This window comes from Rhipicephalus microplus, unplaced genomic scaffold, assembly GCF_043290135.1.
Source record: "Rhipicephalus microplus isolate Deutch F79 unplaced genomic scaffold, USDA_Rmic scaffold_28, whole genome shotgun sequence".
Lineage (NCBI taxonomy): Eukaryota > Metazoa > Arthropoda > Arachnida > Ixodida > Ixodidae > Rhipicephalus > Rhipicephalus microplus.
Genome location: NW_027464601.1, coordinates 4,934,729 through 4,955,387, shown reverse-complemented (window position 1 = coordinate 4,955,387; position 20,659 = coordinate 4,934,729). Strand labels below are relative to the sequence as shown.

Sequence of the window (20,659 nt, the reverse complement as noted above, 5' to 3'; positions counted from 1 at the left end):
CACTGATCTTGTGCTTCTGTGTTATCGTTGAACACGCCTGTGTATAGCTCGTAATCTTTAAAGTTCAATGTTGACCTGCGTTATTTTAGACGAGAATGACAATTTAGATTTGGACGATTGGCCTGATAACGCGATAACATTTTCCAGGCTGCAGGCAGGGCATTCTTGGCAAGCGTCTTGGACACGCAATTTAAACATTGACTAGTCAGTGCCAATTACTGCACTCGAAGAGAAATTTTTACTGAATCGATCGATCTTTATGTAGGTAGGTATGTGATAATTTCCGTAAGTCTCGAAGTCGCAAAACTATTAGCTAGTGAAAGAAGCAGCGTTCCATCAAAGCCAAGTCCTGATAGTGTCACGAGCAAGAGCCCAAAGGGAAAAAAAGAAGACAATGAAGTATAAACGACGGTCGGTGCTGCGTGAGTGCGCGTACCAAACAGCGAGGCCCGAGGCGTGTGACCTCAGAGGCAATCGGCGCGCAATCAGGGACGAGCTGGCCTTGTTGACGTGGGCTTTACAAGAGAAGGTTGTATCGGCAGCAAACGCACTGGTGACGTGAATGGCCGGACAGTGACTCGGCAATCTGTGACGCGGGTGTCCCGAGCAGAAGACTTAGACCTCGACACGCTTTGAGGGAGGCTGGTCTGGTTGGAGCCACCACGCACAGCAAGCACCGACGTTCCTGGCACGAACCCCCTTCGAAGCAAGTCGCCGAAGACAGTCCCCGAATGGCCACTTCACCGTGCAGCACCGTGTATCACTAGCGGCTGCTAGGTTCAATCAATGACTTATCATGTGACGACGACGACGGGTGACCACGTCGGCAGCGCCAAGGAACGGCAACATTCGTCGAGAGCGTCGAGGACTCAGAGAGTGACGCAGCGTGACCAATCCCAGACATTGACGAGCCCCGAATCAACTTAGTCAACTAAGCTTAGCGTGAATCTTAAGCGGGACTATTAGGCTTGAAATGCCTGACGTGGACGAGGACAGTTTATAGCGTGTAGTGCGGTTGGATTGTAAGCTTCTGGGGTCTGAGTTTAAGTTTGAAGGTATTATTATTGATTGTGTATATTTGTATATAAAGGGTGTACCGTGCGGGTGGTAATCAATGTGGTGTGTATTTAGCCGAGCCATGTCTTTGTTCATCACCCGAATCAGCCGCTCATAATCCTTGACAGACATTTGCTGTACGTGAGACCACGTGATATTAGGTTACCCTCGTTCATGAGGCAAAGGTCATAGTCTAAAGCGAGTGTAACAATATTTCTGCCCCTCGAATTCATCATTGTACCCACCCTTTCCCCTCAAAGCAGGTGATAGGCGCTGAAATAATCTGTGATGATCCAAAGCCAGGTGGCCTTCATTAAAATGGCTTTTATTCCTTTGTTGTAAATCGCCCTGACGGATATATATATTCACCAATGAATTTGAAGGAAACAGTTTTTTTCATTGCACGAAGAAGCATATTCTGATCACCGTCCTTGTAACTAACTCAATGTGAAACGTAAGTGAAGTCCATGCGGATTTTAGGAATTTTTTAAATGCGAAGCATTTCTTAGCGAACTCCAGTGGCTTTGAGCGTATCTATCTATCTATCTATCTATCTATCTATCTATCTATCTATCTATCTATCTATCTATCTATCTATCTATCTATCTATCTATCTATCTATCTATCTATCTGTCTATCTTTGTATCTATCTATCTATTTAAATATCTATCTATCTATCTAGCTATCTAGCCGCCTACGCCTTTTAGCTCTCCTGGCCGTTTTGACAATGATATCGATACCAAACTTCGTATGGTATAACATGACTGTATGAAAAACATATTTGACTAGTCATAAAATAAAAATAAAAAACATGTATGTCACGAATGTCTTTATTTACATTTCATGATCCTGCAGCTCTGACGGTGATATCGTTTACACGTCATGTTGCAAAACAGGTATGGTATGGCATGATCGCATGGCGAACACAAGCAACAGACCCTAACATGAAAATTACGACATGCGTGTCATGTAACAACATGACTACATGCCACGCTCATGATGCGCTCGTGGTCGTTTTGCTAGGGTCACATATACCAATTTGGTAATATAGTAGGTGAATGAATGACGAAGATATGTGACTGGTGCAAACATGATAATCATTAGATGCGTGTCATGTAACAACATCCTACATGCCACGCTCATGACGCGCTGGTGGTCGTTTCGCTAGCTTCACATATGCCAAATTTGGTATTACGTGACGCCAATAGATGATGAAGATATGACACTGGTGCAAACATGATAATCATAAGATGTGTGTCATGTGAGAACATGACTACATGCTACAGTCAAGGCTCGAATTAATTCGCGCCTTGAATTAATGTCGACGTGTCGCGGTGCGCGTGCGCATCGGCGTCACGTCAACTCAGACTGTCTTCGACACAGACTGTCTGTTAAGAAATTTCATGCTGGTGATAGGAAGTGCAGGCAAAACAGGATGGTATTAGTGTTCGACTTTTTTGTTTCTCTGACATTTTGAATACTTCGGCTTGAGGGTGTCCTCGTGCTCCAACACTTCGCTTTTTGGCTCCGCACAGGTTCGAAACCGTCATTGGAAAGGTCATCGCCACTGAGAGAGCAGACGTGGCTATCTTTACTGTCGCTGGCTTGTACAATTTGCTTCCTCGAGGCGGCCGCCGCTGGTGCCGGCAGGCGCCCCGGGTAGTCTGCATCTATCCCCTCCAAGCGAGAAGCGAAAACCAATGAACAGATCTAAACTTTATCAGATATGCATTCGAATTCGCCGTTGCAATATTTACTCAAACACAATTTCTTGTGGCGCAGCGTGACTGAACATCACAAGCGGCATAAAGTTCACTCGCTCTTCTTCCGCAAAAGCATCTAGATAACATCTTCAAAACCAATATATTCAAATAACACATGCAAAGTGCATATATATATTGTAATTTACTATACAGAGAACAAAAGACAACACCCCTTCCTGGGCCGGCTGTTCTTCTTCTGACTTCGTTCTTCTCTTCTTTTCTCTAGCTACCTGCGCGCCGAAGCGCCAGCGTCTTTCTTGGTCATGACACTCGGCCATGACTGCGCGCGCGCGGAGCTGGCGGCAAAGTTCCTGGTGGGCGGGCTTGGCTCCATCGTTGTGGCCAGCATGGACCACAATGCAACATGGAGCGACGGTCTGGGGGAAGCGTCTCTGGTGGACGGCACTGGCTGCCTCGAGCTGGTCGCTCTTTTGCACGCCACGATGTCTCTTGGAAAAGTGCTGTGGACTTGGGCAGCCGGCACTGGCTGCCCCGTTGTAGCCGACGCTCTCGGCCGCTCCGCGATTTGGTCCTGGTATCCCAAAGGTAGATCTGGCGGTCGATATACAGGCTGTATCTTGGGGGTCGGCCTTGGCCACGCTGAAACTGGGTGCCAGAGTCTTCCACAAGTCTATCGGGAGGTCGAGACTGGCTGCATTGTTGAGCGCCAACTTTCTCCTCATGATCTTGGTCAGTGAGACCAGCAGTGGTTACCTTGGGCTCTACCGGCGCCATGGCCGTAGGCAATTCCAGCATAGGCGATGCTGGTGTCTCCACTTGCCTCAGTAAAGATGATATTGGGGCTGGCTTCTCTAACAGAGCTGTATTAGGACTCATATCGGCCTCTTCCACTGACATGATGGCGTCGCGTACCGGTGCGGGTACTGAGAGCAGCAGTGGCGTGTTGCACCTGCGTCTGACGTCATTCGTAGGACAGGCGGAGTAGCTTTCTGCCGCGCGGCTGGAGCGCTCCGAGAAAACATTGAGCTGCTGCCCCACTTCAGCTCGATATATGGTAGTGGGTGCGTTTACGAAGGGTCCAGCTACCCTTTGCCCATCTGTATCTCCCCCCACGAAAGAGGACGGCGTGGCCGATGGCCGACACGAATTCTGGTCTGGTACAAGCGACGAGTTTGGAAGCTTATGTGGAGAACTGAAGTGCTCAGCTGGAGCCTCGAGATGGAACCCTTCTTGACTTCCATCCTCGGTACTGGTCAGGTAGACGGGGTGTTAGTGGAGAGGCGATAAGGATTAGGACCAAAAGCAGCTATGAGCTTGCAGCTCCACTCCGCCCATGACTGCTGCTTCCAGCCTTCATACTGGTGCCACGCCGATGCACCTTCCCGAAGACGGTCTACAGCCACGGTTCATTTCTGAGATTCCGTCCAGGCCTCGCGCATTGCTATCGCGTTGACGGTTGCCACCCAGCTGTCGGCGTCGTTCCGGACCCCGTGGAGTTCCGGTAGTTTGCAGACGACCGTTGATTGTAAGATGGCAAGTGGCAACGCAGAGATGACCGACGCGAAGCAGTCGAGCTGGTGTGAGAGCTCGATCAGAGAATAGCGAAGCTCCCTGCGTTGCTCCGGTGTGCTTGCCTCAAGGTCGTATGAGGCAGCAACATCCAACACTGTGTTAATGTCGCCCAATGCTGGCAACACTGTAGGAGCTCGCTCGGTGATCAATGCTGTCAGTTTGTTAGTCTCGGCACGGAGAAGTGCGATGGTACGCCGCAGCTCCACGGCACTGTCGCACGAGGCTTCTGAACCGCTTTGGTTCGCATCCGTCAAGTACGTGGTTCTAGTAGTACTCACGGTGGTGACACGCACGTCCAAGGAAGCATGAAAAGCGTTTCTTGGCGGCTCATGCGTTGGAAGAGTACGAGACAGGGAATGCAGGCCGTGGCAAGCTTGAACAGCATTCTCAAAGGACAGGAGCCCGTGCGTATTACTGCCGTGAAGTGGTAGCATGGTGTCCATTGGGTGATGCCCTGGTACCAAAGAGGAGGCATGGACACCGTCCACTGATGGTCCGATGGGCAGCTGAAGCAGCGGCCGGGTTGTTGACTCCATCGCCAAAACAGCGTGAATGGCGTTCCTGCATGGAGAAGCCCGCACTGCCGACGAACCACGAAGACACGTACCAGTGGCTTCCCGCAGAGGGTTCACTTGTGGGCTTGCTGCTGACGGCAGAATCCATAGCCAAGGACGCGTGGACGGCGTCCCATGTGAAAAGGTATTGGGAATGTGTACTGCAGCCACCGAGGAGGCCTTGACGCCGTCCCCGAACGGTGGTGGCAGTGGCGGCAGGCGAACAGCTGCCGAGGAGTCCTTGACGCCGTTCTCAAGCGGCGCTTATCACGGCTGTTTTGGATGACGAAGCCTGGACGTAAGACTTCTTCTTCGTCGACTGCGCCATTGTATTGTACTAGACAGAGAACAAGAGACGACACCCCTTCCTGGGCCGGCTGTTCTTCTTCTAACTTCGTGCTTCTCTTCTTTTCTCCAGCTACCTGCGCGCCGAAGCGCCAGCGTCTTTCTTGGTCATGACAATATATATATTACTAACGAGATCTAACAGACAATAATGCCAAGGAATGTATAGGGGAAGTTATTAGAACCAATGTAATGTAAATAAGAACAAAGAAATGAGGGTGATAAGGTAACGTCCTGCTCACGGCAAGTTATTTTTTCACCCACTTTTCTTTTTTCTGATTTACAACATTATTATTATATTTGGGGTTTAACGTCCCAAAACCACCATATGATTATGAGAGACTTCTTAGTGGAGGGCTCCGGAAATTTCGACCACCTGGCGTTATTTAACGTGCACCCAAATCTGAGCACACGAGGTTTTACATTACGTTGGTTCTAATATTTTCCCCTATACGTTCCTTGGCTTAATTGTCAGTTAGATCTCAATATATATGCGTCAAAACACGGAAAAACATGCCCTTAGGTATACAGTTACTTTCGATATATATATACATATGTGACGCTATAATGAATGGGCGACGTGGCCTGGCTCATACGCCATGTTTATTGTATTCTCACTTCTTCCTTCTCGGCTTCTACTTCGAACTCCTAACCATCGCTACCTTCTTTCGTTACACACACACACACACACACACACACATATATATATATATATATATATATATATATATATATATATTCATATATATATCTATATATATGTGGGTGTGTGTGTGATATATATATATATATATATATATATATATATATATATATATATATATATATATATATATATATATATATATATATATATATATATATATATATATATATGTATATCGGCAATAAGTGTATACCCAAGGGCTCATTAATGAAATCAAACAGAAAATAATGCCAAGGAAGGTATACGGGAGGTTATTACAGTGAATGGTAAATATGAAGAAAGAAAAGGGGGTGAAAAGACGACTTGCCGTGGGCAGATATATATGACTATTTTAACTTTACGTCCGTTAACATTCGCATGATGTTGCGTGCAAGTGAACGCTAGGAAAGATACGACGATTTCATTTTAAAGATTTCCGCTTTTATGCCACAGACATCGCCTCGCAGCAGTCAGGTCCATCGCTTACGTAGATTTACCTTCACGCATTCATTAAAGCCTTGCACATTACCAAGATCAGCGTGAAGCGTAATGGTCTCGCGCCTAGACACCTATGTTTATTTGCAATAGAAATTCTAGCCACTATTAGAAAATAAGTAGCCCTTATCTGCAAGTTTCACTGAATTTTCGTCGAAAAACGATAGTCTTGCGTCTGGAGAGATGAAACAAAATGTTTATTTCATGTTCCACGCGAGAACAGCGGTGAATTATATTCTGGAGGCGCTGCGTTAGAGTCTCGATCCGCGAAGCGAAGGCAAAAGAGCGCATTGAGGCACGTTAGACGCGAGCGCTATCTGGCAGTTACTTTCAAAAATGAAGAAAGGCATGCGTGCCTGTCTCGGAGGCGATAAGGTGTAGAACGCAAATCGACGGGCAGGTCCTCCCACAATGCGTATTAGCAAAGCGTCGGAAACACTTGTTTTTTTGTGCATTGCTTTGAAATTCAGCGCATGCCCATAAACGCTGTGGTCCTTAAAGGAACTTATGTACGCCTCATCTAGTGTAAAGACACACAAACAAAATATTGACGTGTTTTATGGTACCTCAGATATGTGCAATAGTTGTTTTTTAATTGGTAATCGCACAAATAATAATGCTGACACTTGAGCAATACTGGTGGGCGCTGCGGATGGGGTTGGCCATTGGAGGTATAGTTTCGGCTATCGTTGCGGTTGACAAATAAATGTACAGACAGACAGAAAGACAAACAGACAGACAGACAGACAGACAGACCAAACTTTTTTAAGTCGAAGCACATCAAGGAAGACTATCCTCTTGAAAACTCTACTTACTTTGCAGGGTGTACCGTCTGCCTCTTGTCGAACAACAATGCCATGGTGCCCGTAGTCAGGCGATATCAGTACACAGGGAAAAGTACACGGAGTCGCAACAGACGTCTGAAATAAGATATCAGGTGTTCAACAAAGTTATCAGCACTGAAGTAATGTTACGTAACGTTTTGCCAACTTTTTGGTCCTTACAGTTTTTAAAGGATCATGTGCCTAATTTACTTATCACATGAGTTTTACAAAACTTGTCACACTACGATGCCGCTACTGAAGAAAGAGTTTTCACTACAACTGTGCCTGCATTGCAGGTCTGTAATTGTATTCGGTTTGTATTCAACGTTTTCGAATGTTACAAAAATTTACTTATTTGTTGTAGCTGGCGGCAGAACGAGTGCCAGTTTTTTTTCCGCCTTACGTAGTGCTCTTTTATTATGTTGATCTACGTCCAGTCGTATTACAGCAAAATTGAGTTAAAGCTTGGCTATATCATAGCTTAAATGGCCAGAGCAGTCACTCAATGATCTTATCAATGGCCTGACAAGAATGAATGGGGCAGAACTATCTCTCGCTGAAAAGTATTGCAATATAGGCAAAGCGTGAGGTGTAATGCAGCGGCTTTTATGTTTACTTGAATGTCCTCTACATGTAGTGTCAACCACATATGATGCAGCCCTACTTCTGCAATCTATTATTGCATGAATACATCTTAGTATGACCATACCTATATTACCAGTGCGCCTACCGGTACTTTTCTACTACTGGCATGTGTAGCATGTGTAACGCAAAACGTAACGCGCAATAAATGACATAACTCCCGTTTGTTAACTTGATGTCGAAGCCGGCTGCTTTCTTTGGGAGAAAAAAAGGACGCTATCCAGGCATAAAAATTTGAGATGCAAGTAGATAAATAATGAAAAATCTTCGGTTTCTATGAGAATAAAAATAGGCCTCCAGCCCGGCAACCTGTTGTTATATTACGGTACAAAGCCAGTGCTCCAAACCGCCCCGTAAAATACTACAGTCACGTACTAGTAATAGTCCAATGTTGTAACTTACTGTCAGCATTCTTCTTAAATCATGTGTTATAACTTTACTGAACATTATAATGGCACCAGGTGTCAAAGGAAATCAGTTGTGCAACGAAGGGGTGGTTTAAAGCGGCCCACCAATTACAAATTGTGCTCTGGCATGGGAGTGCGTGGCCCTGTATGAATGTATTGTGGGTAATTTGCCAATTAACAAAAAAAATCTTTTTACAATGTGTATTCTTTGCAACAGCATTTGAATCAAGGATTCTAGGACCACTTTCTTCTGTATAGATTTTTTCTATTCCCTTCGGATTTATTTTGTCGAACCTTTTTTTCTGCAACAATAACTTTAAAAATTACTTTTGTACAAGATAAGAAGCTATTCTGTTTTCTATGTTTTAATTTGCTTCTTCCTTTCGTAGTCTACCTCGGTGCTTACTTAGTTTTTATCAGGAAGACGACATTATGCTACATGTATTTTGGATGCAGTGGAGGGTACAGTAAATGAACATGGCACTGATATTGCCATTGTGATACCAAAACATAATCAAAATTCAGATGACAAAAAAGGAGACGATGACAGCTGAGGCAGTTTCACTGTGAAAGACGTGGGTATGTTGGCTAATGAAAGCCTTCCACAATATTCCAACAAAACTACTTCTCCCGTACGTCACTCATCTAGAGCGTAACTCCGCTTTGCTTGACCACCTCATGAATATTCATACGCAACATCATAGTAAATTATGAACCAGTATAGCTGAGCAATACGGTTCAACGACGATAATTAGCCAAGTTTTCTCCCAAAAAAGTCCCCAGAAATGAGGTATGCTAAAATGGGTCTATATTTTTTAATTCATTGTATTTAGCACTTGTAGGAAATGAAAAAAATACTCCCACAGACAAATTCATACCTCCCTACAATTAGCCATCGGAAAAATGCAGCAGTTGACATAAAGTTTTTGGTAATTGGACAAAAATAAATGCCTTAACACAAAAAATGCTTTCCCGCCGTTCGTCCAGAAGATTCTGGGGATGATTCTTGACCTTACACGAAAAAAAAACGAAGAAAAAACTCCAAAGCATTTCCCCGAGGGTGAACATGGTTAAGTGCAAATGCGCGGGGTGATGCTATGAGAGGGAGTAAAGTTAAGATCCGATGACATTCTCAGTGAGTTAACGTAAACTCCCCCATGTGATCACATTGTGATTACCAGGAACCATTGATGATGCCATCGTGATGCATGCGACGGCAGCCCTATCACAAAACATTCGATGCCCGGGCAACACAACAGGTGAAGCTATAACAAGCTTCACGCCGATAATACGCAGAGATGACCGCAGCTGATGTGCAAGCAGGCACAGCAAGACATTTCCAATGAAGCGATCAGTGCCGACTGTCACGTTAATTTACTAAAGAAACGAAAGCAAGTACTGTGTTCTCATGATATCAGTGGCAGGAAAAACCTCCCCTGGCGCAACCTACTATGAACGGACTGTAAGGTCCATTGCTCATAGAATAGGCGTAGTGTGAAGCATCATTAAAACACAACAATAGGGTCGTGACTAGGATGGCTCAGTATTTCAGTTCGAAAGCGTAACAGCACACCTAAATACAGGTGTCTTTGTAAATACTGTAGAATAGTGACTACGTGTTTACTTGCTATTCAGGCGTAACCAGTATTTGAAGAAGTTCAGTGCATGACAGCTTCATTACTCATTCTTGAAAAGATTAAGTTCTGCGGGCACCTGTCAGAAATGAAAATTTACTTGTTAGGTCAGAAAATACATAGTATCAATTTTTGTTATGTCGAGCTTTAACTGGTAGTAAACAGTGTTATAAGGAACTTGTTGCCACGTCTCGTGTGAAACTTCCATCAGTAAGAAAGCTTCTTAATTGCTGAAAAAGGAGCTCTGGTTTGGAGATCGAACGCAAGTGAATTACTCGGCAATTAAGAAGCTTTCTTACGGAGAAATTCATATGGATGTCCTTGTTACTTTGTGCTACAGAGAGTGGTTCAATGTTTTGCTTTCTTTCCCGCGAATTTACTTGCACCCAGAAAAGACTCGACTAACTTTATAGCGTTCACACTTTCTTCACCGCAGTACTAAAAACAAAATATCGAGCCCTGTTCTACTGGAAAAATAGCAACAAATATATGGATCCCTGGCCTACCATTTCTGTTTTCTTTCTTTTCTCTTTTTTTCCTTCTTTCTTCCTTCCTTTCTTTCTTCGTTTCTTTTTTTCTTCCTTTCTTTTTTATTTCCACCTGACGTTTTGCATCATTCAAGCCGGTATTGAGACACTAACCCCAAGATTATTAACGCAACACATCTTTTGCTACAGGAAGCATCGACGTTCTTGCCTGAAACAATGAAACGCAACAACAAAATGTCGCACCTTGTAATTGCAAGGGACATCGACAGAAGAAGAAAGTGTCATGTAAGAAAATGGCTGATCTCTGAAACAATTATGACAGAGAGCACAACTCATTTGAAAACGGCGTCCTCAAACGGGAATATACGAGTGCCATGCCATATAGGTACAGTTTCATTTAAATCCCACGTATCTGTACATCAGCCACCACCAGGATTTTTGTGAAATATGTCGTCACCATCTCTCCCAAAGCATGTGACTCACGAATACATCGTCTGAAAAAATTTCACTCATGCTTGGTTTGCTAAATGGAGCCAAATGAAAGCTAGTAATTCCTTTAATAAATTACACTTGAGCAACACATATTATGCTCGTCGAAAGCACTGCTATACTGATTAGAGACAATTGCTGCACAGTGCGTGTAGCAGTACCTATACCCCACCCTGATGCTTAAATCCATCCACGTACGCTTACATACACCTGACACTTACAGACATCCATGTACCATTGTGGGATTTTGTTACCATCACGCGCATGGCCCTCCCTCTTCGGCCAGAAGATGCTCTTGCCTAGTGGCAGTTTAGAAATTTTAATGAAAGAGCTCCATTATATGTAAAATGTCGGAGCCCAGAGGAGGAACTATATCGTCGCTTGTCAGAAGCGATAGAAAATTGCGCAAGCGCATTTCCTATACAACAGTGTTTGGGTTATGTGGTTCCTTGTTTCGCTAGCGTACCTCGGTGAAGTAACAATAGAGTAGGTAAAGCATCTTCTACATGTTAGGCTGCAGGGAGCAAATAGAGGAAGAAAGTGTACTTACTATAGATAGCGGAACCAAGCGATGGCAGTACCACTGACCTGTTGCCCACGCTTTTAATCGGGGCAATGCTGAAACACGGAAATATGTAACCTTGCAGTTAGAACTCTAGAGCAATGTTTACGTTTGGTGATAACGCATGCTCATTTTCTGTTCTCAGACGACCATTTGCCGAAACATATAGGCAAACTAGGGTGCAATAAAGATGGAATAAATATCTATAGACAATGTGCCAGAATTTCTCACTAATTATCTTTAATCACAGGGCAACAAGTTTTCACGCATATTTGGCTTAGTCGGCGTTGTAAGTCTAATAACAAAACAGTGCACCAGTGAATTTATTTGAAGTTAGCAAAGAGTGTAAATATCCCTCAAAAGGAATGCATATACAGGCTCTTTTTGCCAGTAATGACCTACGGAGCAGAAACCTGGAGGCTTACAAAGAGGGTTCAGCCTAAATTGAGGACAACGCAGCGAGCGATGCAAAGGAGAATGAAAGGTGTAACCTTAAGAGAAACGAAATGATTGATATGTGGGGTTTAACGTCTCAAAACCACTATAAGATTATGAGAGACGCCGTAGTGGAGGGCTCCGGAAATTTCGACCACCTGGGGTTCTTTAACGTGCACCCAAATCTGAGTACACGGGCCTACAACATTTCCGCCTCCATCGGAATTGTAGCCGCCGCAGCCGGGATTCGATCCCGCGACCTGCGGGTCAGCAGCGGAGTACCTTAGCCACTAGACCACCGCGGCGGGGCTAAGATAAACGAAGAGAGCAGAGTCGGTGATGGAACAAACCATGGTTAATTATGTAATTGCTGAAAACAATAAGAAAAAAGGAACATGGGCTGGGCACGTAGCACGTAGGCAGGATAACCACTCGTCATTAAGAGCATATAAGGGTATTTGCTTGCGAAAGTTGGTAGCTATTCAATATCACCTTATTGCGTACTACTTAAAAGGAGCAATCGACTGGATTCCCAGAGAAAGCAAGCGGGTGAGGGGAAGCCAGAAAGTTAGGTGGGCAGATGAGAAATAGAAGTTTGCGGGCATAAAGTTCCAGCAGCAAGCACAGGCCCTAGTTGCGTGGCACAACATGGGAAAGGAGTTTGTCCTGCGATGGCCTAATCAGGCTTATGTTTATTGACGATAAATGTTGATGACGATAACCATCGCCATTACAAACGCACCATATCTTCATTCGTATGCTTATTCATCCACGTACCTACGTTCGCTGTATCGACCCAGAGCTTGAAAAGTTTTTGATAGGCTCTATGACGACACGAACAAATGCGTGTCGCTGACTAAAGCCTGTATTAGCTGGCACTATTCGAGTGTTCCTTTCAGTAACGTACTTATTCATGTTTCCTAGGCAATGTTTCAATTTTGCGCCAAAGGAGGTGGCCGAAAATCTGGAGTGGGCAAATTGTAGGTCAGTTTGCCAAACGTCTGACTGGACAGTTACTATGTTACTATATATCAAATATCAGTGTTTTTGAGATGGCCGCGCAATGACAAAAAAATTGGCAGCATATCCACGGAGTGAGTGATGAAGAGTGGGGCGAAGCATTCGTCCGTCCATTCGTCCTTGCTTCCGTCCGTCCATTCGTCCATCTGTGTAACCATCCATGCGTCATCCGCCCGTCCGTGCGTGCATCTGTTCGTGCGTCCACACGTAAATCTGCACGTTCGTCGCTGCGCTTGTCCCTGCGTCCGTTCATGCGTCCATCCATGCGTCTGGATGTGTGTCCGTTCTTCCATATATTCAACACAAGTACCATCATCTCGCATCTTTTCATCATATATTCCCCATATAGAAGCACTTCCATCCAGTGGACATTCCAAGGACTAAACGAGAGGTGGCACATGCACACTTTCTTTACAACTTGCGCTTCGTATCTACTTCCCACCTTTAACCACCTCGAATTCTTGGTATATGCTAGTTCATTGTATTCATGGCACTGCGACTCAACGCTCACTAAACCTTTCTGAAACTAAGGACGTTACACCAAGGGAGTATAACGTAGCAACTCTTTCTTGTCAGATAGTGCTCAATGTGCATGACAATGGCTGCTAATGAGGACCTCAGCGTGCGCGTTAACTAAATGCCAAATGCTCCTGTCTCTTATTCCTCATTAGCAGCAATTGGCATGTACATTGAGCACTATTTTTTATTGTACAACAAATCAAAGAAGAAATCTCCCACTGGCACCACCTTGGAGGTCAAAATGTAACAATTGTTACACACTACGACTACGAGAGATGAACGAGTTCCGCTATAATAAAAAGCTTTGCCCCTAAAAAATAGCGCATGAAACGCCTGGAAGCATGCCGATACAAACCGTGATTGCCGTACCCACTAATGTTTTACGTAAACACGACCTTGCGATTTAGCCGTGTGCGGTGTCTAAACAGGGCCGAGAAGGTGGTGTTGGCTGTGCGATAACGTACGTTTTGCTGGCGGAAACACAAGCGATAAAAGTGATAAACACTGCTCCTGCTTGCCGGGGTCAAGATCCAGCGATAAAGAAGCTTAGGCCTCCCAACCTCCGCCAGACGGCGCTGTGGCGCTGCCTTTCTTACAGTAACTGTATATGGTCCCTACGGAACCAGAGTAGCGCAAGTGTTTTCCAACGCCACCGGCACAGCCAGCAACCATTCATTGCGGAGAAGCTGACGCTCAGGCCGATTTTGTGCGTTTCGACGTCGCCGTGGCATTGGCGCTAATCATCGCTAGCCAAGTTGAAAGCGAATCCAGCTCGTCTTCGTGCATTTTCTGAACGCGGCTAATAGATGCGTGCGGGCGACTGTGAATCAGCCATATGTGCACATCAGGTTGACAGTTCTACCATTACTGTCATCGGAATTTTACAATGACTGGGTAAACTGGTAAAACAACTTTTGCCAGTTTTACTAGCTGCTGAGTGCTCCTTAGTTTGTAGTGAGCATGCTAAAAGGGAACTGCACTGTTCTTTGTTGCGCATTTACATTTTTTCCAATAGAGCCTGATTACATATATATCCATGAAGAGAAAATGTATTTAGTCGCCACTGACGTGTCTCCTATCGCAAACCGGTAGGAGCCACGTCAGTGGCGACTAAATACATTTTAGTCTACCGCAAAGCGACGCCAAAGCTAGAAGCGAAATTCTAAACTGACTTTATGGAGGCTCCATATCGGGTAATAATTTGGTTTACATGTGAAATAAATTGTTTTAAAACAGTTTAGCAACAACCGTGCGTCACACAACGCAAATTGTGCAAAGGGTATGCCGTAATGCTCTTACGCGCTTCGAAAACCCAAGGCATAACTTTTTATTGAGTTATGTTCACCGACATTATTCGGGTAAGTTCATGTACCATCAACGTCAACCAATGTTTCATTTCACCAGCGTAACGTAAACACTAAATGTTTCCGCTTGTTATACAATAAAAAATTATAAAAATTGCGAATTGTGAATGTAGCAAGACAGAAGAAGTTGAGGATGTTCGCTCGGCGCGTTTCACCACACGCTGAACAAAAAGTAGTATTTTTTTACAGCACTATATTCAGTCAGCTTTTACGTTGCACTTTGATGGCAATCAGGCAGAAAAGTGATATTCAATTGCTTCAAACAGTGCGTGAAGGACGTAAGCTCACTATGTCTATGTGCAACACGGCAAAAAAAAAATACACTACAGGCGTGTTGTTTGCAAAAACAGAGGGTGATTTCGCCGCAAAGCTGGTAGCTAGCTAGGCAAGATGGCAGACCTACGCGTTGCTCTGACCCCGTAGAGACCATATACAAGATGGCGGACCTATGCGCTACTTTGGACCCGTAGGGACTATATACAGTTACTTTTACCTTTCTTGCAATTTGGTTGCCTTTCCTGCAGAAGACGGTCACTCGGCGCCCCGCTCTCGCCTTTCTACTGCGCTCTCTCGGCACGTTCAAGCGCTCTACACGCTTGCGTCTGGTCGCGCTGCACGCGAAACCTAACGTGTGACATCATCGCAAGGTTTAAAAAAAGTTTTCGGGATATCAAAAAACCGTCTTCATGGTAAGAAATGCGCCAGACCCGAGAATGATTCGTCGACAACCTTTGCGGGACCAAGCAATTCAGTTGTCTTAGACGATGTGTTCGAGCGAGTGCTTGTCGATGTGAGTGATTGGATGCAATACTTTGTTGCAGTGTCCCGCAAGAGGTGGATGGGTAACAGCCGCACTTCTATGACGCAACTGATGAGGTGACAGCACGAATCTAGGTTACCGGTAAAACGTGCAATTGCTGCGGCAGTCATGTAGTCTCGGAGCGGTCAACAAACCACCACCGCGCATTCACGTGCATTTGTATATAGCGCTTCAACTTTAGCCCAGTTTGTCGTCTGACTTTGAATTTGTTAGGAGGTCAGAGTGAAGAACATAAAACTCAGTTCTGCCCTGTCCAGTCGTTGGCACCTATGCAGTGCACAGTGTTAAGGTTCACAAGAGTTTCACTTTCGCCGATATATTTATCGGATGATAGCAACGTCGTATCGCAAGTTCAATGCCACCTTGGGTTTTTCACAGCTCCCTTTGGAAGCATAATGATGCGCACAAAGAAAAAGAACAAGTGTTTATGCCAATTTTAACCATGCATGTTTTCAGCTCCGCATGTTTTATTTCAAATAATATCCACGCCTAATCACGCAGCGTGTTCGCTGGTTCGAATGTTGCTTTGGTTTTTTCCACAGCTCACTTGGTCTTCGTCATACTGCACAATATTCACTAGAATCGAGCTTATCGAGCTTTTGGGTGGTTACGCCGAGATTAGCACCTCATAAACGCTTCTGATTTGTGGAAACGATTCGAAATTTTATTGCCGTCTTGGTTTTTTTTTGTCAGCTATGTTTCGATGCGGCAGCTGTATATTGCCGTATATCGCCCAGGGCTCAGTATCATGCAAAGTTATAACATTTTACGATCCGAAACCATGCTATCAATAGGAGGCATGCCGTGGTGTGACACTCCAGATTGATTCCGGCTCCCTGGGGCTTTTAACGTGCACAATAATCTATTTGTATTGTAAGGCGCGACGAAAACAACGGATAGAGGGTGAGCACACACCGAGTGCCACTTAGGTTAACATTGAACGTATTCTCACCGCACGCTTAAAATATGCAAAATGCAACACCCCCACCCTGTCATATAACACCTAAATCTTAGCATAGTGTTAATACGCCTTGCTCCCATGGAAATGCTGCTGGCGTATTCGGAAAGGGAAGTCAAGACTTCGGTCCTTGCATCGCAATACGTTAGCCTGCTAGCTTATCGGTGGGTGTTGCTGCAATAAATACGTGTAAATAAAATACGTATAAATAAAAGAAAACAAATTTATGCTGCGTATCTATACACGCAGCATAAATTTGTTTACAGTGAGCGGGGACGAGACGTCCAGCGCCATCAGTTGAATAAAACAGTGCAGTGCTCACAGTACGGTATGTTAACACTGGTGTATTAAGTTAGCAAGCTTTGCCGCTGTCGCATAACAAATGGTTGTGTCGGAAAGTTTGTGTCCAGTCTCAAAATGTACAGCGGCTGTTTATTTGCTATAGTTTCAATTTACAAACGCACTTCCTTTTCATATGAGACCGGCCATCGCGTTAACCCCAGTTAATACTTGGCAATACTTTGCATGACGAAAATTCTTCAAAGTGACAAGTCCTCAAGAGTATGAGTGAACATACATAATCCGCTCTTAGCGCCTCTGCTCTTCGCACCACTTGCATTGGAAATGGTAAAATGACCGCCAGCTTTCAGCACTTTGTGATTTTTAAAGTTCTCTAGGAGCTCACAATGCAGCAGGAGTGGGTGCTTACTTCCAACATGCCGAAGGGGCTGTGGTGACAGCGTGAAATTTACAAGATAAAAGCGTCAAGGAACACGTTTTCCCTTGCGCACATTGAGCAAACCAAGCAAGCGCGGTCCATCCGAGCGACCGGAGTTTTGGCCTCTCCCCACTAGGGCGGGAAGCAGCGCTGCGAAATCTTGAGCCTTGAGCCAACGTGGTATAAAAAACAAACAAACTACGAGGCTAACAAGTAAATATACGGCTGGCAGTGTGGGTGACATGGCAACAAAAAGCCTTGAGCGAAAACTCAGAGAGGTGGAGAGGATTCAATGGATGAGAGCAATAGAAAAGAAGCCGGCTCTCAGTAACTACCGAAAGGGCAAGAACGAAATAAGACAGGAGAGATTTTGACATGATTCAAAAAGAAGCGTTTTACTGTTTGAAGCGAGATCGGATTTCCTTAGAATGCGTAGTCATAAAGTAAAATTCAATAAAGAAGAACAATGTACTATCAGCGTCAAGTGAAACCAAAACAGCGGCAAGACTTTGTGATAGTGTAGTGCGTGCCGTCCACTTATCACAATTGACAAGCGCGCGCGCATCTTGTTCAGCAGCTTGGCGCACATATGCGTGCCTGTTCGTAGTGATAAGTAGATGGCATGCACTATGCTATCGCGAAGGCTTGCCGCTGTATGAGTTTCATTTGACGGTGATAGTACATGCTTTGGAGGAGTGAAGGAAACGGTGGAACATGTTTTGATTGTATGAATTGATATCCACCCAGTTATACGTGTGGGTACAAGATTTATTGATTTGTGGCGTTTAACGTCCCAAAACCACGATATGATTATGAGAGACGCCGTAGTGGGGGGCTCCGAAAATTTCGACCACCTGGGGTTCTTTAACGTGCACCCAAATATGAGCACACGGGCCTACAACATTACCGCCTCCATCGGAAATGCAGCCGCCGCAGTCGGGATTCAGTCCCGCGACCTGCGAGTCAGCAGCCGAGTACCTTACCCACTAGACCATCGCGGCGGGGTGTGGGTACAAGCCTACATGATAGTTTGCAAGTCAAGGATAAACTTGGAAAGCTAGACACGTCCGTGATAGAAGCAAATAAGAGACAGTTAAAGTACTGGTGGCAGAAAAGTATAGATAAAGGATAAAGTAGTGGAAAAATAAGGTCATTGTGCCTGAACAGGCAGAGAGATAGAACACAAATTATTATTTTTGTTATAGCAAGTACGATTTATACAAAATAGGTAAGGCATTACGCCAACATAAAAAAAAGATTCTTTTTCTCTGTTTCTTGCGAGCGTGGTGGTACATATGTCACCACCCCATTATAAAAGGGACGCTCATAGCATCCCTCTATCTATCCTCTCTTCCCTATATTGTTTGTACGCGGAACGTTACAAAACAGTGCAATACTGTCGCGCAAATGCGCATAAGTGGGCATGACATATTGTAAAGAAAACAATTTGTCCTTGAAGGCTTCAATATTAAGCAGAAAACACTAATATTGAATAGATATAAAGCTGAAAATAAATAAATTGGGCATTTTGCAAAATTATCTACAGCTGGCCTATTGGAATTTTTCGCGTGCTTCGTTGCTTCAAAAGTCAGTTAAAACATATTCATAATGACGCGATTGAGAGCCACACGAAAAACTGTGTGACGTAGTTTAAGTAATTGTAAGTAACATGCATATGGTCACGGTGTCATAGAGCATAGTTTTCATCTCTGGCGAGAGATAGCTGGTGCACCCTCTATACGGTGTGCTTTAATAGGTGTAAAACTCAACTGTTTTTCGGAATGGTCTGCTTGGAGTAGAGACTGAATTGTGTTCACAATAAATTTATTACTGTCGAAGTAGGACTTTATTGAGGAGAAAGCAATCTGCGGTCATTTGTGCTCAGAAACCGCTTTGTTAGAGCGTCTGCTATGCGCAGCCCATGATAATTTACTTAATGCTATAGGTTTAAATATGTATTACCGGCAACATATCTTAAAGATTTTCAATTGTCTTCAAAAAATTGTAATTGTCGGCCATCTGCGTCTTGAAATGGGGGTATCCCTTCTTTTTACCCCTAAGGTACACTCATGTTTCACAGCCGTCTCATCTTGCCCCGTCGCAGTGGTCTAATGACTAAGGTGCTCGGCTGCTGACCCGCTGGTCGCGTGATCAAATCCCGGCTGGGGCGGCTGCACTTCTGATGGAGGCGGAAATGTTGTAAACCCGTGTGCTCAGATTTGGGTGCACGTTAAAGAAACCCATGTGGTCTAAATTTCCAGAGCCCTCTACTACGGCACCTCTCATAATCATATGGTGGTTTTGGGACGTTAAACCCCGCATATCAATCAATCAATCCGTCTCTTATTACCTTTACAGTTACAGCCATTTCAACTTACCATTATTACTATGGTATTTCGCTGAAAGTTTATGTGCAACACTTCACCTCACGCTCTGTGGACAGAATTCGGCTCTTGTGCCAGTAAAAATTGGCACTTCATAATCCTCAGTTACGCATTATTTTTATTTTTTGCTATGTAAAGTGTATCTTCGTAATATAAGTTTCTTTGCTCTGGTGCGACACTTTTGGTAGGGTCTTGAAGTTCTAGAAAATTGTGAGAGTAAGAAAAGTATCATACATACCAACAGCCAAAATAGCAGCTGCAAAGACCAATTTTAAGGGCGCTGCCATAGTTAGTGCCAGGACTCGGCGGGCTAGCGAGCCAGTAGCTGCTGTCACACTGGTGCCATTTTCATCGTCCTTGTCAGTGCGAACTGTGGGATGCTGCTTATAACGCAAATTGCACTGATATGAACGTCTGCCAGTTAAGTGCTTCTGACAATATCTATTGTTTGTGCAGAATACTTAGAGCAATCGCGATGAGCAGGTGGTAGGTCAATTGAATTGTTTTCGCCTTACATCATTGCAAGGACGACCAGTATGTTCAAACCTAACGTTGAGTTTTTTGTTACTTCATTACAGGCTTCAGCATTGATATATATGTATGATTTCAAAACGAACTTTTGTTGTTAAATAGCCGGCTCTTTGTCATACTTGAAGTGCAGCGCGGTGACGAGGAAAGCGTAGCAAAACAAGAGCATTTATTCCAGAACAATTTATTATAATTTTAGTAGGCCAGAAGAATGGGTGCTCAACAACGTCATCTGCGTGTTTTGACGAAACTCGTGGACGAAATTATTTTCAACTCAAGCTTGGTGACCTTGCAGTGCGTTGCAGGCCTGCGCAGAAATCATTTGTGATATACTCATGGCTCTATGTGCTTGTATTTATCTATTAGTTGACATTCTCTGGCCTGCGAACCTCCTGTAGTCAGCTCAGATTGTAGATGAAGTACCCCGAAAAATCAC

General features: G+C 44.4%; 1 protein-coding gene across 2 annotated transcripts in view; it reads right to left on the bottom strand.

Annotated features, from left to right (window-relative positions):
• The window catches only part of LOC142786694 (uncharacterized), a 43,111-nt gene extending 23,019 nt beyond the window's left edge, over nt 1-20,092 (bottom strand). The window contains exons 1-3 of one of the 2 annotated variants that reach the window (XM_075884331.1): nt 19,934-20,092; nt 11,466-11,533; nt 7,247-7,351 (exon numbers count right to left, since the gene is read on the bottom strand). In XM_075884331.1, coding sequence (XP_075740446.1) covers nt 7,247-7,351; nt 11,466-11,533; nt 19,934-19,982 — 222 coding nt within the window. In that variant the 5' untranslated portion in view covers nt 19,983-20,092. The remainder of the gene's footprint in view (nt 1-7,246; nt 7,352-11,465; nt 11,534-19,933) is intronic. The other variant, XM_075884330.1, reaches the window with a different exon arrangement.
• Nucleotides 20,093-20,659: the final 567 nt, after the last annotated feature.